Consider the following 22,895-nt stretch of genomic DNA (forward strand, 5'->3'; position numbering starts at 1 on the left):
TCCAGCAAAAGCATATATCACACGTGACACAGAACAGATATGCTTTGAGATAGCTAATGAAGACAGAAAAAACACTGTTGCAAATCTTTATAGTGTGGAAAGGAGAGTAATATAAGAAGGCATTTCTCCTCAATGATCGTGCAATTCCCCATGGTTCATTAGGTGCATTTTCATTTTAATGGCTACTTATTTTTAATTCAAGTTTGGAGTACAGGAATACAGAAAAGATTTCATTCTAATCCTCTGACTGAGGCTTCAGTTGCCTTTTGGTATATTATCTTAATTGCAGTATTTATTAATCATTTATGAACGTGGAAGCTTTTTTAATATTCATGACCCTGCATATGCCTTCAGCCTTTGCTTTGTGCTGTATTCCATCACCTTTCACAGGCTAAGTAGAGTCAGAATAGGTCAGTGAATTATTATGAGATTACCAGTGAATTTGTAGGTGCTACTCAAGAAACAGTGTTAGTGATTAAGTATCTTGTTTTCACTCTTGAACATTACGACATGGTGTTACAGGACACAGTACTGTGAATAAATTGTAAAAACAAGGCCATAACCACTCAACTCCTTTGAGTTATTAAAGACCCAAGAGATTATTTGGAATCTTTTTAAGTTTTGGTGCTAATTGCTTCATTAATCAGACTGAGAAATTCATAGTAAGAACTGGTATGTATGAGTAAATGACAGATGAGTTCAAATTAGGCACACATTTTAATGCTGAGGATGATTACCTCTGAAAGCTACTGCAAAAGTGGCGAATTATCCATCTCCAGATGTCTTTAAGATGATACCTTTATACAAAGCAATCTTCAGTGGATCAGATGTTATTAGGTTCAACAGAAGGGTAACTGGGTTAAAACAAAACTAAAAGGGATTCCAAGGCAGTTCCCTGCTGCCCAGCAAAACCACCTCACGTAATCCCTCTTGTAAACTGTGTCCTAAATTAAAGCAGACCTGTTCCCTGCCCACCCACTGGAAATCTGTTCTAGAGCCTGATGCTTTAACAGCAAGATATTTTTCTTTATTTTTTTTTTCTCCCCTGATTACCAACTGTCTTTTAAGCAGATTTGATTTAGGTGAAGTTCCTGTTAGTCTTGTAACCCTCTGTTTTCCTTGTTTTCCCTTTCTATGCCTGTTGCCAGAGTATAGAAGACAGGGCTCCTTAGGACAGGAAAATATGTGCTTACCTTGACACAAATTTTGAAAGGTTACACTTGTGCTTTTCTGCATCCAAACACGGTTTACGATGTGGTTCAGATGCCAGATTACACAGATTTTTATGGACCTCTGTAACTGAATACCAATATCCTTCCTAGTTTTGGATTCTGCATAAGTGGAGTAAACTATGGTACAGAGGCTGAAAGAATTACTGATTTTATTAATCCACAGGTCTTGGCGCTAGTATACACCACAGTCATGCACAAGTTATGTTAAATCTTGAGACACACTTGTAACCTTTGCTGAGCAACCCAATGTGTAACATTGCTGATTCTCTAACACTAATTTTATCTTTACTCATCTTATTTAAGATGCCATAGACTGCAGTTCCATCTCTTGGTTGAAGTCATAAATGCTCCAATATGGTGTGCTACCAGGCCTGATTTGATCAGTATAGGCTAGTACCTGCTGTACCAGCTACAGGATGTGTATGCATGTATATTCCCATCCTAAGTGAGTTTTAATATATCCATAGAGTATTCCAGCAATGGCCAGAAGCTGTGGGAAGTATTGATGAGGAAGAAAAGTTGATGATGTCTTAGTGGAAGACATCCCTTTTCCCTAAGCTTATTATTCTATCCTGGTATTATCCTGCCCTGCATGATGTTGTAAGTGATGGTCCTTATGTCCTCCTATCCTGTGAAATGGTTCTGTTTCTCCGGCTGTGGGTATACCAGTTATGGAGTGGTTTATCTCCAGTGATTGCTTCAATGGTTACTTGAGTGTTTTTCATATAAGGAGAGGCTGAGAGAACTGGGACGCTTTAGCCTGGAGAAGAGAAATCTGAGGCGGAACCTTGTCAATATGTATAAATGTTTGATGGAGAGGATTGAGGACAAGGCAGGCAGACTCTTCTCAGTAGTGCCCAGTGACAGGACAAGAGGGAATGGACATAAAATAACAAACATGAAATTCCATCAGAACATGAGAAACATTTTTTACGGTGAGTGTGATTAAACACAGGAATACATTGTGAAGAGAGGTTGTGGAGTCACCTTCTGTGGAGATATCCAAAACCCAACTAGACACAGTTCTGGACAACCTGCTCTATCTGATCTGCTTGAACAACATCATTAGAATAGATGATCTCAAGAGCTCCCTTGCAATCTAAACAATTCGGTGGTTCTGTGACCGACAGTTTACAGTGTGGCCAGACTGTAAATTGAACAGTAGTTCTGGATTTGGGCAGCAAACTTGTATCAAAGCATAATTACAGGAACAAGATAAGGAAGAAAGAGGAGAGTAAGAAAATGAGAGTATCATGATGACTACTTTCCTGAGGTGTTACAATTTAAACCCAGAAAATTCTTGTTCCATGATCTAGGTGAGAAGGGTTGCATTCCTGCTGTGCAAACAGCCTGATTTAGAAAATTGAGGCAGCTCATATTTTCCATATTTGGGGAGTGCTAAGGGTACATCTCTTACGAATAAAACCAAAACAAGACAATTACCAGAGTCAATATAAGTGTGTATCCACACTTTACAATACTTTACCAATGTGAGAATTTGCACTGTGAGTCTCTATTTTTGCCACTTTTAGACTTTTTAGTCCAAAATACCAACTCTGGATGATTCACAGTGCTGATCTCTTTTGCTATTTCTTGAAATTGTATTGAGAACCCTTGCAATGACAATTATATCAATCTGGGGCAATTCAAGTCAAGAATCACAAACATTCCCATTTTTTAGGTCCCAAAGACCCGGAGGGGGGGTGGTGGTGGGGTGGTGGTGGTGGTGGAAGAGACAAAAAAAGAAGGGAGGAAAAAATAAATAAATAAAGAAAGAAAGAAAGAAAGAAAGAGAAAAGAAAGAAAGAAAGAAAGAAAGGAAAGAAAGAAAAAGAAAAGAAAGAGAAAGAAAGAAAGAAAAGAAAGAAAGAAAGAAAGAAATGTGGAGTAATGATTAACAAGAGAACTGTTTGAAATGCTACTGGAATTAGCATTTTTCTAGGTACCATGCTAGGAAGTACAAGTTATGCATGCACTGGGGCTTAGCACCCAAAAATTCCAGGGTTTATGGGATACAGAACCTTCCAGAACAGTGTTGGAAGACTCTTTCAGTCAGGGAGAGAAACATGGGTAGATGTCCTCATCCATTTAATAAGCTGTGTGTTTTGTGTACAGGTTTAGGCTTCCTGGATCTTCTAGAAATGAAGAAGAATATATGCAGCATGTGTGATCCAAGATCCTTCAGCAGTGCAGAAAACAGACAATAACCATTCTGACATCCCTTTTGTGGCTGGTGCTGTTGTGAGGGTTTGGGCTTCTATGAAAATGGGACATTTTTTGACAATAGCTTGTTAGGGAGAGATGGGATCCACCTGTCCAAAAGAGGCAAGGGAATGTTTGGCAGTAGGCTGGACAACTTGGTGAGGAAGCCTTTAAATTGAGCCAGGCCAACCAGAACAGTGATACATGTTCCTTTAGCTGCCCACCAGAAATCCAACCACCACAGGGGTGTGGCTATGGTGGATCCTCTTGCACGTCTCCTGGGAAACCTGCATGCTCAATTACCTTTCTGAAATACCGGTAAAGCAATGTGTACAGCATGGGAAATAAACAGGAAGATAGACGCCTGTGTGCGGTTGCAAGACCATGATCCCATTGCAGTTACAGAGACATGGTGGGATAGCTCACATGACTGCAATGCCATCATGGATGGCTACATATCTTAACGAATGACAGGCCAGCAAGGCGAGGTGACAGACTTACTCCTTATGTGAGAGAGTAAGTGAAATGTATCGAGCTGTGCCTAGAAGTGGATGTAGAACAAGTCAAGAGCTTATGGGTAAAGATTTAAGAGGCAGGCCAACATGGGTGACACTGTTTTAGGTGTTTACTACAGGTGATCTGAACAGAAAGAAGAATTCAGTTAGGCCTTCTACAGAAAATTGGAGGTAGCCTCATGATTGCAGACCCTGGTTCTCATGGGAGACATCAACCATGCTGATATCCATTGGAAAGACAACACAGCTAGGCACACACAGTCTGGGAAGTTCCTGCACACCATTAATGATAACTTTTAACACACATGGTGGGGAAGACAAGGAGGTGAGGTATGATGCTGGACCTTGTATGAACAAAGAAGAACTGGTTGGGGTTGTGAAGGTCGGGGGCAGCCTTGGCTGCAATGACTGTGAGATGGTAGAGTTCAGGATCCTGCATGGAGAAAGCAGTGCAATAAATAAGATTACAACCTTGCAGTTCAGGAGACCTGATTTTGACTGCTTTAAGGACCTACCTGGAGGAATTTCATAGGTTACGGCTCTGGAAGGTGGGGAGTCCAACAGAGTCAGCTAATATTCAAGCTTCATTTCTTCCAAGCTCAATATAGGTGCATCCCCATGAGTAAGAAATCAAGCAAAGGAGACAGGACACCTGCATCAAAGAGCAAGGAGCTTCTGGCAAACCTCAAACAGAAGAAGGAAGTTTATGGAATGTAGGAAAAAGGGACAAGCGACTTGGGAGGAATATAGGAACATTTTCAGAATATGCAGGTAGGCAACAAGGAAGGCAAAGGTCCGTGTGGAATTAAATCTAGTGAGGGATGTCAAGGACAACAAGAAGGGCTTATTCAACTACATTACTAGGAAAAGGATGACTAGGGAAAATGTGGGCAAACAGCTGAATGAGGTTGATGCCCTGGTGAGGAAGGGCACAGTGAAGACAGAGTTACTGAATGCCTTCCTTGCTTCAGTCTTTGCTGCCAAGACTAGCTTCAAGGAATCCCAGATCATGGAGGTAAGAGAGAAGGTCTGGAGAAAGGCAGACTCTCCCTGGGTTGAGGAAGATCACATTAGAGAACACTTAGGCAAACCTGACACCCACAGATGCATGGGTCTCGATGGGGTGCACCCCTGAGTACTGAGAGAGCTGGCAGATGTTATTGCCAAGCCACTCTCCATCATCTTTGAAAGGTCATGGAGAGCAGGAGAGGTGCCTGGGGACTGGAGGAAAGCTAGTGTCACTCCAATCTTCAAAAAGGGCAAGAAGGAAGGCCCAGGAAACTACAGGCCGACCAGCCTCACCTCCATTCTTGGAAAGGTGAGAGAACAGCTCATCCTGGAGGTCATCTGTAAGCACGTGGCGGGAAAGAAGGTTATGAGGAGCAGTCAAAATGGATTCATCAAGGGGAAATCGTGCCCGACCATCCTGATAGCCTTCTATGGTGGAGTGATTGGCTGGATAGGTGAGGGGAGAGCGGTGGGTGTTGTCTACCTTGGCCTCAGCAAGGCTTTTGACACGCTGTCCCGTAACACCCTCACAGGTAAGCTCAGGCCGTGCGAGTTAAATGAGTGGACAGTGAGGTGGCCTGAGAACTGGCTGAAGGGCAGAGCTCAGAGGGTTGTGATTGATGGTGCAGAGTGTAGCTGGAGGCCTACAGGTAGCGGGGTTCCCCAAGGGTCAGTACCGGGTCATCGTCTTAGACTCATTCATCAATGTCCTGGCTGAAGGGACAGAGCGCACGCTCAGCCAGTTTGCTGATGAAACAAAACTGGGAGGAGTGGCCAATACACCAGGAGGCTGTGCTGCCATTCAGTGAGACCTGGACAGGCTGGAGAGTTGGGTGGAGAGGAACCTCATGAAGTTCAACAAAGGCAAGTGTAGGAGGAATAACCCCACGCACCAGTGCAGGCTGGGGATTGAAGGACCTGGAAGTTCTAGTGGACAGCAAGTTGACCATGAGGCCTGGGGTGCATTAGGAGGAGCATTGCCAACAGGTTATCCTCTGCCTCTACTCTGCCCTGGTGAGGCCATGTCTGGAGTAGTATGTTCAGTTCTGGGCTCCCCACTTCCAGAGAGACAGGGAACTACTGGAGAGTATCTGGCAGAGGGCTCTGGATTTGATGGGAGGACTGGAGCATCTCCCTTATGAGGAGAGGCTGAGAGAGCTGGGCCTGTTTAGCCTGGAGAAGACTGAGAAGGGAACTTACCGATGTCTACAAATATCTTAAGGGCAAGTGTCAGGAGGATGGAGCCAGACTCTTTCCAGTAGTGCCCAGCAACAGGAGAAGGGGGAGCAGGCAGACACTGCAATGCAGAAGGTTCCATCTGAATATGAGGAAAGACTTCCTCACTTGGAGGGTGACAGAGCACTGGAACAGGCTGCCCAGAGAGGTTGTGGAGACTGCTGCTCTGGAGACATTCAAAACCCTCCTGGACATGGATCTGTGCAACCTGACCTAGGAGAACCTGCTTTAACAGGGCGTTGGAATACATGATCTCCAGAGGAGATTGTCTAATTAAGGAAAAGGAAACATGCAAGATTAAGGTGCTCTGTCTTGAAAGTTTTAGCCAGTTTATTGTGATGAAATGGCATTTCAGGAAATGTGTATTTCCAGCTGGTTGTGAACTACATGTAGATTGTGAAATCCCAGAATGCCTCATGGTATTGATGATGAATTAGACTATATTCTGTCTAACTCTGCAAAGGCATATCCTAAAAGCTAAGAATTTTGGAAAGAAAATAAAATTAAAAGTTGCAGTAAAAAAGGAAAATGTTTAGATTGTGGTAGTCATCTAGAAGTCTCAGTATGCTGTGTGAGCTGAATTCAGTGTAGCACAACAGCAGTTGCTCTATACTGTATTAGTTTCAAGCTTTATCAAAATCAAAATTGGCTTTCAGGTCTTTAGCACTTCAGAATGTAATGATTTAATATGGAAATCAGATGCACTATTTGTTCATGTATTTAAATGTTCTCATGAAACAGGTTCTAAACTAGAAGCAGTGCAGGCTTAAAATACTCGTTGAGACTAGTGATGTACTATTTTAGTGAAAGGCCAGCGTACAGATACATTTTTTTTCAGCATTATTTTGTTTCTCATTTTTGTATTTGAAGGGCCACAGCATCAAAATCGTTACAATGTAAAACTTCTTAAATAATACCCTTACACCCAAAACTAAAAAACCTGCTAAGCATTTTACTAGCACAGTAACTCCAGTGTAGCAGGTTCTAAATAGCACTCTTGGAACATGACATTCTTTTTCAGGGTATGGAATAATTTCATATGTTTTATAATACTGAAGAAATTATTCTCAGGTTTTTCCTTACAACTGATGCACGCTGATTAGTGAAATCAATGGCATAAACATCAATGAGAACTAGCTTTTCCATGATAATTTGATTCCATGTGAAATAATGATCATTGCAGGTCATGATTAAAAAAAAATAATTGTATTGATAACACCATTATAAAGATACATGCAGTAGAATTTATTTTTTTAAATTCCATTTGGTGATAATATAATTTCATTTAAGCATTTGTGTTCCTATGATGCCCAGTCTGTTAGACTCAGATACTCAGGTGCTTGCTTATCTACACTTAAATGCAGATATGTTTTGGTATGTGACTCTACTGTGCTAAAACTTTATGGTCATGTATTTCAAACCCTGTGTGCTGGTGATAACATTTAAAAGTGAAACAGCTTTGCCATGGAAATACTATGACTCCACAGCAGTGGTTATTGCATGATCATTTTGAGAAAGTGGAAGGGAAACTAAGTGACACAACTTTCTCCAGGTGGGTTCAGAGACTTTAATACTTCCTACTGTAAGTTACCTTTTCTAATTTAAAAGTAAAAAATTCCCTTCTCTGCTTAATTAAAACATTACAATTCTTGCTGAAGAGAAAGGCTTACATGAATGACCCATGCTGGAGAGGCATTATTCACAGCCCAGTTGACATTATGAGACTTAGGAGACAGTGAAGACCAGATCTACTAAGCTTAAGCATCAGAGTCAAAAGTCACAGGTTCTGAAAACTCATACATCTCTGTCACATAACTCTGGACATGCTTAAACACAGAGTACCTTTATTCTCAAAGTTAAGATTTCTCAGCCTGTGAGGACCAAAGCACTCCTGAAAGCATTTCACTAGAGCAGGACTGAGTAGCTGAATTCCTATCTTGCACCTTAATTTCAGGAGAATTTAAAATTTATTTTATTTATCCTGAAAATCATAACCAGTAGATCACAGATATCTTTTGAATCCTGTTCCCTAAATTGCAAAAATGGTGACCAGTTATATTTTAAAAAAGGCATATATTTTTTAAAAAATGAGCATATAATAAATTATTTATGTTATGTTAAAACAGCAAGCCATTGAAATATGCTTTGCAGCTCCAAATGACTTGAAACTCTAGAAATTAAAATGTGATCTAGGAAGTTCTAAACATTCAATAGTCAATTTAGGAAATGCTACATATTTGAAGGAGAAAGTTTTTAGTCTGAAGATCAAGAACCTGGATTTTATTGCTGTTTTGTATGTATAAAATAAATATAAGCATAGCATATAAAAGGAGATATATATAATAACATTAAACTAGTGTAAGTCCACATGTTTAGAAGAACAGATCTAAGCTCATATGTTTTGTCTGAAAGCTTTCTTATATTTTACTTTCAGTCAATGGTAAATCATGACAAAGGCTGGCATAAATTCTTCTTAAGCATATATGCAAATGAAAATAAAATTAAAAATTACAAAAAATCTCAATCAAACCTAAAATTACTAGTCTGAATTTAGAACCCCTGCTCTAAATGTTATTCAAAATTAATTAAGTTCTGTGAGTTCATAAATTGTATTCTACCATCGCAGTGTTTCTCAGTATTATTAGGTCTTCGGATTAATATGCTATTGCAAAGTTTGATGTTGGTTCCTATTAAGAAGTAGAGTTATATTTTTTTCATAATGGGATTTAATGTCAGTTTAACCAGCCTTAATGAAACTTTGGCTTATAAATCAATTTATGGATAAGTGCAATGAAATTTTCTGAGTTTTATGGCTTTTTAATTAAAATGAATTAAGCCAACTTGTGTTTAAGTGCCTGCAAACTAGTTCCTTTACATTTCCAAGTTATTGTACAATGTTCTAGTCACACAATTTAAACTTTATCAGGAGTCAATAGATTAAAACCTTCAGCCATAAAAATCTAGGTTTTATGTACCTGTTGACATTTAATCAAGCAGTTTTAAAAAAGAAGAGTCATGTTTTGATCTAATTATAAGTTATTTAAAGATAACATAACAGCACCATTAATATAGACAATGACCATATATATATCTTTGATTGTCTGTTGTGTCAACATCATGTTTTGGATGTATGTGTTACCCATTGAAAGTTGACTTTTACATGTAAAAGTGTTCACATTCATAATAATAAGCATCACTTTCAGCTTTAGCTAATTAATTATATTTACACATATATATTGGATGTGTAATTACATTACACATTTCAATGATCTGTGTCATTATATTGTCACATCTATGTGTTATTAAACTCTGATGCCTTATATAAAATAATATGCTGATAATTTTTAATAGATTCTTTCAAGCAGTAACTTTCAAAAAATATGAAGTTGGAGAATTAAAATAATAATTTCCTTCTATTGCATGGGACAGGGGGGAGGACAACATGACTTACTAAGGCAAGAGTATAATTCTGATGTTTTACATCTTGCACCATTTCCCACCCCCTATCCCACCCATATTAATTATATTATCTCAGTAATACTGTGTTATTCTATTTCAGTTCCTGATGAACAGCCAAGTCTTCCCCTGGCCCAGACCCAAACAAGCAATTACAGACAGCATTAATTTGAATTTTGATATGCTAAGGACTGAATTTAGTGGGCGTAGCGGTGCAATTATCCACTTCCCTCAATTCTGATGTTCTTACACTTAAGTCCTTACTAGTTCTGTCATTCCTTCCCTGCTTCTCATCTTACTTTCATGAAGTCTATCCAAAATAGAATTATGAAATTAATTATTATGTTTTATCTATCAGATATTGTAACTTACTTCTCCCTCCAACACTTCTTACATTTTTGGTGTATGTCAAAAATTAGATCCTTTTTCAGGAGAGGGTCTTATGCCTTCAATCTATACCTACTTCATTTTCTTCTGGCAATGTTCTGTGAATCAGGATTATGAGAACACATTTACAATTTCTCCATAGAGATCAAGCACCCTAAAAAGAAATAATATTTGGAGAAAGGTACGGTGCAGAACTGTGCTTCTGTTGTGTCCTGTTAATGTAGGGTAGGTAGTTCAGAGCACACTTAATTCAGTCCTAAGGATTTAGTCAATTAAAAGACACATTTTTCTTTAGTTTATATATTTTATATCTATATGTTTTTATACAGTTTATATAGCTTTTGTTTAGTTATTTTATAGTTATTCTTCTATGTATTATAAATGTCAATACTGTGAGGCTTTAATTGTTTACATTTTACGTGTTAGCTGGATGTTAACAATCTGTTCTAAACAAGTTCAAGAAATAATGCTAAGTTCATGCTGTTGATCTTCCTCTCAGTCTCGTCATATGTATAAACAGCCATCACTTGGACATTGATAATATAACTGTATATGACTGACAAGTTTTTTAAGAAACAGAACATAGTGAAAAAAATACAGGAAGATGTACCATGTGCATGTGAATATTTACAGCGTACTGAATGTGCTCAATTACAACTGAGTTTATAAAAAATTCAAACAATATGCAGATCTGCCCTAGCCTTTACTTACTAATGGTGAATTTTTTTAGTTACAATATTACCACATAATCTTCATATGGATTTCTGAGTATATTCATACATGAATTGCAACTATAGCTGTCTAATATTCTTTGGTTTGTTTTTCTCGTGAGCTGTAGAGGGCTGGGTATGGCAGGTATTGACTATTCCTATGGGTTTATTAGTTTTAACAGCTGTTTTTATTTTCTTACAGTATTACTGAATTTGAAATTCTTTTTCTCAGGAGAATATAATGGAAGTTATAAGAAATCAAGAATTCTTACTTCTACCGGCTGAAGAACTCCATAAACTCCTTGCTAGTGATGATGTGAATGTTCCTGATGAAGAGACCATTTTCCATGCCTTAATGATGTGGGTCAAGTATGATACGCAGAGGCGATGCAATGACCTAAGTATGCTACTTGCTTATATCAGATTACCGCTGCTTCCACCTCAGGTATTTTATAAAATTATTATTATTTTATTTTAATAATCATAGTAATACTATCAAGAATAATTATAATAATAATATCACTGTTATTGTGAAAACTGTCATTGGTTTATAATCTGCAACTGCTGAATACTCTGGATGTTTAAAAGCAAAGCTGTTCAGAATCATAAAAAATTAATGGCAGCCCTTTTTTGTTCAATTTAATGTGAAAATTAAATTATGCACTGGTGTTTGTTTATAATTGAGTACTGCATCCTATAAACAGAAAACAAATAACATAAAATTATTGTGAGCTGGAAGGTGAAAATTTACTTTTTATTACCAAAAGGTGAAATTTTTCCTACTGTGTTTTATACTTAAGTCTAAAACAAATAAAACAATCATTGCCATTGCACTGAAAATTAACTGAAGACCTCCCTGGAGGAAAGCCAGGTCAAAATTAAAGCTAATCACTGGACCCATGAGGAAAAAAAAAAAAAAAAAATTTGGTTCCTTACTTTTAAATTCACTAAGAAAGATGAAGTTGTAGACAAAGATTATTAACAGATTGGAAAGATTGTACTGAGATTTGCGTAAAATGAAGGCTTAAATTTATAGCCTGAGTTTTTATGATACCTCATTTCACTGTCAAGGTGCAGTAATTATATTGGCAATGTAGTCAGACTTGAGTAATAGAGTATCAGAGAATATAATTCAAAATTCAATAGAAGAATTAAGGAGAAGCCAATCAGTATTAACATATTGAAAGAAGAGTATAATGAAGCTGAAAATGAAATAATAAAACATGCAATGTTGCCATAGAACCTGAGTTTAATTTGGTCCTTTGATTTGCCTGAAACCATCTGCTAAATTAAAGTAGTTTGTATTTCTTCATTCAAGTCAGACTAGAAAGATTGGTGGTGTGACCAATATAAGAAATTATTTCATGTTATAATAGGTAAGGTAGTTACTTCCTTTCAAGAGGTGTTTTAAATTATTTACATTGATGTTTACAGAAAATATCTTTTAATTTATGTTCTTTTTCACTCTTAAAGGATTAGGAGAGAGTAAATATTGGGTGGGAACCTTAAATCTTGTTAATGCTGAAGTATTTTAGATTGTTTATTTGAATTGTTCATTTACAAGCTTAACATAAATATTTTTTCTGGTGGTTTTTAATGGAATTCTTCACTGAGAGTAATTAACAAACAAGTTAAGAAACAAACAACAAATACAATTAATCTGACATTATGTCAGTTACTCAAAAACTCTGAGCTACTTTCTTAGTAGCTTAAAAAGTGTGCCTAAAAGCTACTACAGTTGCCCTCAATTTTCAGCAGTATTTTAAAATGAAATGTGAATAAAACCTTTTTTAATATTTTTAAAAGTGAAACAAAATTAGTACATGTAAAACAAAGCAAAACCACTAAAGACAGTTTGTGGATATATCCTTTTTTGACATGATATAATAAACACATGCATAATCGCATAATCACAGAATCACAGAATGGTGAGGTTGAAAGGGACCTCTGGAGGTCAACTGATCCAACACCTCTGCTCAAGCAGGGACACATAGAGCCAGTTGCCCAGGACTGCATCCAAATGGCTTTTGAATACCTCCAAAGACTGTGCCAGGGCCCAGTCACCCTCACGGTAGAAAAATATTTACTGATGTTCAGACAGAGCCTCCTGTGTTTCAGTTTGTGCCCACTGCCTCTGGTCCTCTCACTGGGTACCACTGAAAAGAGCCTGGCTTCGTCCTCTGAGCACCCTCCTGTCAGGTATTTATGCACATCGGTAAGATCCCCCTGAGCTTTCTCTTCTCCAGGCTGGACTGCCCCAGCTCTCTCAGCCTTTCCTCATAGGAGAGATGCTCCAGTCCCTTCAGCATTTTTGTGACCCTTCATTGAATTCTCCGTAATATCTCCATGTCTCTCTTGTACTGAGGAACGTAGAACTGGACACAGCACTCCAGGTATGGCCTCACCACTGCTGAGTAGAGGGGAAGGATCACCTCCCTTGACCTAGTGACAATACTTTGTGTAATGCAGCCCAGAACACTGTTAGCCTTCTTTGCAGCAAGGGCACACTGCTGGCTCCTGTTCTGCCAAGATGTTTTCCAGCTGGGTGGACCCCAGTGTATATTGATCATTGGATATATACACATACACATATGCATATACGTATACATTTAGTTCATTCCTTTATAGTGGAATGTTCTTGTGAATCTTTTAGTTAGATGTGAAAATCTGTTGTTAAGAAAAGAAATGCCCGTTAAGATCTGGCTAGAATAGCTAAAGGTTTTCTCACCTAGTTCCCTGACGGCTGTCCTGACCCAATATCTAATGACTACATTCCTCATGATGCATGATGTAGTGTTTACCATCCCCACAGCTCAAGGAGCAAAATGGTTCATTTGAATCTTCACTAATTCTATATAGACAAAAGTCTAACCTTGTCTGCGTTTCTAAAACATTAACTTCTGGCCCTGAAGGCAAACAGTATAGAAAAGTTTATTTCTGTATCACTGAATTCTCCTTATCTTTCTCTCCTCCTTTTCCAAAACAGAGTGGTTTCTTTCTCCTGTGCTTGTATCTCCTATTCCCTGACGCAGGCTGTACCTGGAAACATTCAGTGCAATTCATTAACATGTTTGAGCCCTTGCCTAGATCTGTTTTGTTTACTAGTGATGTAAACACATTTACTGAAGATTAAAAGCTTGGTTTTGCTGATTGTCTGTACACAGTGTAATGTATCTGTTAATGTTGAGGCTACAGCATGAGCCAAGAATGTGTGCAGCTTCTATTGGGCAAAACATTATTTTTATGGTGTTTCTTAAAAGTCTGAGAAGTTGCAAATGACAATTGGGCTGCTAAAGAAATTTACAAGCAACAGGAGTTAATGGATGATAGTGAGTGCCTAGAATAGCAAGAGTAAGGAAAGAGGATGTTATGTTTTAGTGTTTCTCAGCAAAGATATCTATGATTTAAAAAGTACAAATATTTACTTGAAGAAATGATTAAGTTAAATATAACTTGTACTGCACCAGTGTGCTGAGTTTCTAATGGATATGTTTTGCAGCTCTTTTTAGATCATTAGTTAACTATGAAATCTAGGAAATAGCACAGGGTAAAAACATGGATATTATTGCCTTTTTGTCTGCAACACTTTTAATAATACCACTTTCAGAGGCTTGCAAAGCACATCAGTAGGATAATGCATAGTCTTTGAGTATTAAATACACTGTGGCTTAGATCCAGTGAAAATAATACAGGCATCTAAATTAAGTTACTTGCCCAGGGGAAGAAACAATCCAGTCCTTATAAAGTGAAGTACTTAAATACCCTGTAAATCACTGGAGAGAAAGTGAACTGATCCACCCGGGTCCTGTTCTTATTTATACAGAGATGTTGTAGGGAACCTGTAGGAAATGCTAAAGCCTCTAAATACTCTCTAAATACTCTCTAAATACTAAATGCACACGTTACGTCTGGTCATATATGATTTTAAGAGTGTATATTAATTTGCATCTAATAATCAAGTGGAAAACCTTTAAATCCTGGTTTGGATAATTGATGTTCTGAGGCAAACATGTAAATTCCACAGCTCAGCTAGAATTTGACAAAGAAGTATTTGTCTGTACTGCTAAAAAAAACAATTAACCAGGCAGCTGTCAGACTGAAGTTCATTGAGTTCTGAACTTTTCAATATATATTGGTCTAGATGAAATAATTGAACGATCCTTTGCTTAGCAAAAATTGAGGATATCGCTCAGTGTTAGTCAATCTCCACCTTTCTCCCTCAAAGCAGTTTTATTAATACGAATTGATAAAGTTTTTCAGTTCTCTAGCCATCTCTAGTTCACTAAAGAAGTGCTGCTGTGAATTCACACTTGACTAAAATTCCAGGATTTTAGAGTGGTTCTCACCTACTGATCTGGTGTAAATGCTGTGTATATTCAGTCATCCTCTACAATGTTTTGTGAATTCTTTCAATCATTTCTAAATTAATTGGATGCCAGGAGATAATAATTTTCATCTGAAAGGACTGAAGGTGTGATTCAGTTTCTTGTTCACCTCTACATATAGACTTCACATCAGCTAGATTCCTGTAGCCAATGCAGATTTAATGCAGTTCCCATCACGTAGGAACAAAACTATGTGCTGATTTGAGAGGTGCCATGGATTATCCTGCTGCTTGATTCCCAGCAGATTTTCTGGAAGCATTCCCTCATAAATCTCATGCCATATTTACTGGCCCTGTGTAGATTCTTAGGCACCATGTGGCATCTCAATTGGTGTTAAATGCTTGGGTTTATGAAACTGATTTAAGCAGTCACTCAATTTGAATGTTGACCTTTATCAGAATAGTATAAATTTGGAAATGCGAGGAAGTTTGATAATATTTTTAATGTAATTTATATGTTAAACTCAAGCAAATAAAAATAAATTGGTTACATTAAGAAGTAATAACATCTCATTCCATAAAAAAAGTAGGTTTCAGGCATGCTTCTAAGAAGATCTACATATTCCTCTATTAGCTTATTAATGTAGGAGAAATTTGGGACTGAAACTTCACTTGCCTGTCAAATGGCAATTCGTTGATTATTGTCAGTACAAGCAGAAGACTGAACAACACAGACTCTGGAGGCACGAGAGGATGTCTGGGGAAAGGCAGACTCTCCCTGGATTGAGGAAGATCACATTAGAGAACACTTAGGCAAACCTGACACCCACAGATGCATGGGTCTCGATGGGGTGCACCCCTGAGTACTGAGAGAGCTGGCAGATGTTATTGCCAAGCCACTCTCCATCATCTTTGAAAGGTCATGGAGAGCAGGAGAGGTGCCTGGGGACTGGAGGAAAGCTAGTGTCACTCCAATCTTCAAAAAGGGCAAGAAGGAAGGCCCAGGAAACTACAGGCCGACCAGCCTCACCTCCATTCTTGGAAAGGTGAGAGAACAGCTCATCCTGGAGGTCATCTGTAAGCACGTGGCGGGAAAGAAGGTTATGAGGAGCAGTCAAAATGGATTCATCAAGGGGAAATCGTGCCTGACCATCCTGATAGCCTTCTATGGTGGAGTGATTGGCTGGATAGGTGAGGGGAGAGCGGTGGGTGTTGTCTACCTTGGCCTCAGCAAGGCTTTTGACACGCTGTCCCGTAACACCCTCACAGGTAAGCTCACGCCGTGCGAGTTAAATGAGTGGACAGTGAGGTGGCCTGAGAACTGGCTGAAGGGCAGAGCTCAGAGGGTTGTGATTGATGGTGCAGAGTGTAGCTGGAGGCCTACAGGTAGCGGGGTTCCCCAAGGGTCAGTACCGGGTCATCGTCTTAGACTCATTCATCAATGTCCTGGCTGAAGGGACAGAGCGCACGCTCAGCCAGTTTGCTGATGAAACAAAACTGGGAGGAGTGGCCAATACACCAGGAGGCTGTGCTGCCATTCAGTGAGACCTGGACAGGCTGGAGAGTTGGGTGGAGAGGAACCTCATGAAGTTCAACAAAGGCAAGTGTAGGAGGAATAACCCCACGCACCAGTGCAGGCTGGGGATTGAAGGACCTGGAAGTTCTAGTGGACAGCAAGTTGACCATGAGGCCTGGGGTGCATTAGGAGGAGCATTGCCAACAGGTTATCCTCTGCCTCTACTCTGCCCTGGTGAGGCCATGTCTGGAGTAGTATGTTCAGTTCTGGGCTCCCCACTTCCAGAGAGACAGGGAACTACTGGAGAGTATCTGGCAGAGGGCTCTGGATTTGATGGGAGGACTGGAGCATCTCCCTTATGAGGAGAGGCTGAGAGAGCTGGGCCTGTTTAGCCTGGAGAAGACTGAGAAGGGAACTTACCGATGTCTACAAATATCTTAAGGGCAAGTGTCAGGAGGATGGAGCCAGACTCTTTCCAGTAGTGCCCAGCAACAGGAGAAGGGGGAGCAGGCAGACACTGCAATGCAGAAGGTTCCATCTGAATATGAGGAAAGACTTCCTCACTTGGAGGGTGACAGAGCACTGGAACAGGCTGCCCAGAGAGGTTGTGGAGACTGCTGCTCTGGAGACATTCAAAACCCTCCTGGACATGGATCTGTGCAACCTGACCTAGGAGAACCTGCTTTAACAGGGTGTTGGAATACATGATCTCCAGAGGTCCTTTCCAACACTGTCTGTTTTGTGATTCTGCAACATGCTGTCATTTCTCTGCTTTCTTAATATAGGTCAAGCTAACTTTTTTTCTATTTTAATAGCAACTTCTCTGGCTTTGGAGGTATCTTGGTAGCTGATATTTTATCTGAAGTAATAATTGATAGTTCAATGCAGATATGATCCAAAGGGATCTTTTTTGTCTTTTAGGTAATGCTAAAATTGTCCAGAAGTGCTGTCAATAGGGCTGGTTTTTCTTACGTAGATAAGTGATAGTGTGAACATTTGTAAAATATTAAAATTATAACCATTCAACACAGTTAGGTGTGACATTCATTTCCAAATACAGTTTTCTAACCAGTAAGTGTCATTAAAGTATCAGTAAATGTTTTGAAGCTGTCATGAGATGCTGTTCAAATGAAAAGTTGTGGCAACATACTGCTATAATACTATTTCTTTATCCAGCACACAGGCAACTTACCTAACTTTTTATTGTGTCTTATTTTATACTGAGCATATGGTTTTCTACTAAATATTTTGGGATAAATTTATTTAGTGGAAGAGTGGATCTTCACCGGGTAAATCACTTTTGTAGATGGTCATAAAATTATTGGCGAGTGATAGTGATGAATAGAAAATACAAACCTTGCCTCTCTATATTAATTCTGCATTGCCAAATGTTCAGAACAATAAAATATTCTACTTCTGTTGCTCTTTCTGTGCAATTAATTCTGTGTGAAACATTTATTCTCATAAATGTCTCCATTAGACTGTATCGTGTGTCCATGTGAAAACACATATTTGTTGATAATTTAGATTATATTAACTGTCCAAATCAATTATAGGCTCTGATCATATATAAGACCATATATTTTCTGACCAGCACCATTTTCATTGCATAGTTACGTGTAATACAATTTTATTTGCATAAAGTAAAGTTTTTAGTTTTGAGAAGATGTTTTGCGTGTTGTTTTTACAAGGTCGTATTATCTATAGTCATTATTTGGCACTTTTCTGTCTTTCTGTCTTAGTGACTGTCAGATTGTATATTATATCAGAATGTTGCAGAAATTGCTCAATGTGTGTGTGTGTGTATGTTGACTCATCCTCTTTGGCAAACTATTTTTAAGTTCTTTCAATAAGATTTACAGCTGTTTAGGTTGCCAGGATATTGTAACTGACATCTGAAAATCCTGTATGTTCAATGAAACTATTAAAATAAAGGCAATGGGAGTGGGTCAAGCAACAGTAGTGTACCCCATGCCATTTTCTATTTCAAACTCTGGTTTACACGCATTATTTAATCATAAAAATAAACAGCATCATAATGGCTCACATGGATCTCAGCAATGAAAATTAGTATAACTAATTTTACTAATAACTAATAACTAAGCAAAGCTCCACTGTCATTTAGGCATCTACTTGATATGCTGAGACTTGCCAGTGTGCCTAACATGCAGCTGTTCATAGCAATTTTAAGGAAAATGGATAGGTGCTAAACACTTTTAAGTCTGCCAGTGTAGTTTATGCTTCTAAACAGAGCTGCAAGTTGCTGACCACTATTAGAAATCTTGTTTTGAATACCTTTTCAGATATCTTTTTCCCTTAGACCTGTCCTGGCTGTGGTTTCATCTATGAGCATACCATCAGATTCAAACTGCACTGTATATAATGAACACTGTAGTTTCACACTCCAGTAATATATTTTGCTCATGAGTAGCAATAATAACAAAAAAGCAGTGCTAATGAATTTTTAAATTATTTTGTGGAATTTATCTTGTAATGGACTCTATTGTGGTTGATGAGGGCAACAGAAATTGGAGAGTTTTTCTCACAGGAGAAAAACAAGCTTTCTGCAGACTTCACAGTTCTGTTGGGATCTAAACAAGGTAACAAGACTTTCTATGTGGGTCACAAATACCCCCAAACCAGAAAGACATTAAAATCTGTCAATGGAGTAGACTTAGCCTGTGTGCTCAGGAGCTATGTTGTAGCTATCTGGGGAACCGCATGCTGTACAGTCCCTGGAAGGCACAGCTTAAATTGCACACCTAATTACCTGGAAACTGACTGTCTGGGTCAAACTCAGATAAGCGTACCTTGTTATAACATATAGCTCTTCTATATGTGTTTAATGCAACCTGTACTTATTTTCTACTTATAATCACAGAATCAGAATTGTTGAGCTAGGAGTGGACCTCTGGAGATCATTGGGTCCAACTCCTGCGCTTAAGCAGGGCTGCCCAGAGATGGTTGCCCAGGACCATGTCCAGACAGCTTTTGAATATCTCCAAGGAGGGAGACTCCACGACATCCCTGAACCTGTGCCAGTGTTCAGTGACCCCTGTGGTCAGTAAAAAAATGTTCCTTGATGTTCAGATGAAACATTGTTGTTTCAGTTTGTGCCAGTTGCCTCTGGTCCTGTCACTGGGCACCACTGAGAAGAGCCAGACTGATAACATCACTCTTTCCTCTATGCTGAACTGTCCCAGCTCTCTCAGCCTTTCCTCATAGGTGTTAAATGTTCCAATCTGTTAATCTAAACAGCCCTTCTCTGGACTCTGTAGTCTCCCTTACTTCTCTTTCTCTTATACTGGGGAGCCCAGGACTGGACACAGCACTCTAGATGTGGCCCCACCAGTGCTGAGTAGAGGGGAAGGATCACCCACTTTGACCTGCTGGCAATACAGCAGCCCACGACACCTTTTTGCCTTCTTTGTGGCAAGGGCATACTGCTGGCACCTGTTCAGTGTAGCGTCCACCAGGACCCCAGGTCCTTTTCTGCCAAGCTACTTTCCAGCTGGGGCCCCCCCAGCATGTACTGGTGTTAGAAGTTGTTCCTCCCTAGGTGCAAGACTTCATGCTTATCCTGGTTGAACTTCATGAGGTTCCTGTCAGCCCCTTTCTCCAGCCTGTTGAGATTCCTCTGGATGGCAGCCCAACTCTTCTAGTCACTGTCAGCCACTCCTCCCAGTGTGGTGTCATCAGCAAACTTGCTGACAGTATACCCTGCCCCATCATCCAGATCAGTAATGATTTCTGTAATTTAGTAGAGGTATCTTAGATAGGTTTAGAGTAACGAGCTTATCAGGAATGTAACAGGGTGAGAGTTGACCCTAATCAAGATTAAACTATCCTATATGGCAAGTTTTGCTGCTGGTTGTTGGTGTTTCATAGATCATGCCTCCAGGTGCCATGCAAACATAACTCACTGAAAGTAGTGAAGGCAAAGATTAATCACTACTTTCAGCAACTATTAACAACAGGTAGTTTTAAAAGCAGAAACCTTTATTGCTTTTGACATCATTTGAAATCTGCCACTTTTAAATATAAAAGTGGGAAGAACAAAGGGATTGCAGATGCTTGGACTGGTACAATGGAGTATATTGAATGGTCTTCCTGGAGAAAGGGTAATGAGAGGTCTAAGAGTGGGTTGGACTTCCCTTCCCAAATGTTAAGTCCTTATTTTTGCAGTTTTCTGCATCATTCATTCTCCCTTAAATTGATTCTGCATAATATAAAAACACATAATCAGAAACATTTTCCTCTCTAGTTCTAGTTGAGCCATCAACATTTTGGAGATTATGTATGTACTAGAAGAATTCTTCATATTAGACATTTGTAACACTTATCCTTGAAATATACTATATGGAAAAGGTGTTCAGATAGACCCTTCTGCATGAGGTTTTCTTACCCATCTTTTTTGCCTGTTTCAAAGACCCCAAGATCATATTTGAAATGGGAGAATTTTATTTAAGGAAAAGATGTTTCTTTTGTATTCCATTTCTTTGTACTTTTTCTCTTATAGGAGTTTTGTGAAAATTACATCAATTTTGGTAGGCTACCATTAACCACAGTTAACTTCAGTTAAAAATAAAACCCCCAGTAATTTTCAAAAGTACACTATTCCTGTTATTGACTGAATAACATTTCTGTTCCATTTGTTGGCATTTCTCATACTTTTACCTAATCTTCTATTCAATTTATCACTTTCAAAAGAAAAAAAAATGATTCAGAAGAGTTTGAAATAAAAACTTTTGCCTTTGAACCAAAGGAGACCAGACAAGAACATTTTGTCACAGCCCAATCTTTTTGTTTCTTCTAGTGTTGGGGTAATTTAATTTTTTTTTTTAGTTTATCTTGGTTTTTTTAATGTGATTTTTTGGTTCATCTTCATTATGAATGCAATTTGACCTCTAGAACTTACTTCTTATGTAGTATTTTAATACTATTGCAAAATATGCACGAGTCTCAGAATTATATTGCTTTTTTCCTCAAGGATTAGAGAAGAAAAACTACAAAGTACTATGAGATTAATCTCACCTAACTAGATACCTGGAAAGTGAATATCTAACATATGAAATAGTTATTCACTTTAAGAAGGGATTTGTCTTAAATTATTTTTTTTCTTCTTTTGCTGGAGAGAGAGCATGGTATGATGATGTTAAACATAGATCTCTGCATCAGTATAACTAAGACTGTAGAAAGCTTGCATCTTGGATTTTGCACTCTTTTTTTCAGCCACGATGTAAAATACACAGAACAATAAAATCATTGTGAAAAGACCTCACTAGAGGCAGAAGCTAGGGGGGAGTAAAACTATTACTATTCTCCTAAACTGAATAACATTTGACTGAGCAACACATCAGGATGATAAGTAAATTGATCAAATTAATATCAGTTTCAAAGATAGACCCAAAAGTACTAGAACAAAAGTCAGTATGTATGCCAAAAAAGCGAGGACATATTTACAAATTAAGATAAAATTAAAGTTGAGCAGTGCAATAAAAGATAAAAAAAGACCACTTATAGAAAATAATATTGAAGATTTTAATAAATGGGCTCATTAAATCATAAGCTTTGGGGAAGTGTTAATTTTGTGAAAGTGGTTTCAACATCACAGTTTAATTACTTACCACAGATGCTACCAATGAATATTCCAATCCCAATACTTGGTTTATTGAACAGTGTGGGGGGAAAAATCAACTTCTTGATTTTTATATCAAATGTAAAGCCTCAGAGAATGTGTGTGTGATTGTTTGTTTATCTAACATATTAATTTTGGTAACTTAATGATAGGTTAAGGAAAACAAACTTCACATATGCTATATTTGTTTTGGGTTGGGTTGGGTTTTGTACCCTGATGGGGGGGGGGCGGGGGGGGAGGGGAGAATAGGGAAGACTCAGATTTATAACTGCAGGGTAGAAAACCAGTTTAAAACTTCTCAATATTAAATTATTTTTAATTTGTGGTGAAAAAGTTGGAATTTCAAATCAATTAAACACTGAACACATTTCCTCTGCAAATGACTTTGATCACAAAAATACCAGCTTAGTGGATGTCAGTGTTCAACTGTTAGATGGAAAACACAATTAGATTTCTTTCCAAAATTCTGGTCCAAGACCATTCACTATTTCCGCTATGTAACTTTTCTCTTTGCAGTATGTTATCACCTCCATGCATACACAGGTCACAGACTTTCCACAGACTAATGGAAGATTTACTAAGCAGTAATTCTTAATGTAGATTATTTGTAATAGAAATTATTAGCTGTATGCTTCAAGAAAGAACTAGAGTTTCTTAAAGATCCTTAAGTC

General features: G+C 38.4%; 1 protein-coding gene across 3 annotated transcripts in view; it reads left to right on the plus strand.

The window, feature by feature from the left end:
- KLHL1 (kelch like family member 1) overlaps positions 1-22,895 on the plus strand; it is a 235,074-nt gene that overhangs the window by 128,058 nt on the left and 84,121 nt on the right. For all 3 annotated transcript variants that reach the window (XM_055802807.1, XM_055802808.1, XM_055802809.1), the window contains one exon: positions 10,979-11,191. In XM_055802807.1, coding sequence (XP_055658782.1) covers positions 10,979-11,191 — 213 coding nt within the window. The remainder of the gene's footprint in view (positions 1-10,978; positions 11,192-22,895) is intronic.

Source organism: Falco peregrinus, chromosome 4 (assembly GCF_023634155.1).
Source record: "Falco peregrinus isolate bFalPer1 chromosome 4, bFalPer1.pri, whole genome shotgun sequence".
NCBI lineage: Eukaryota > Metazoa > Chordata > Aves > Falconiformes > Falconidae > Falco > Falco peregrinus.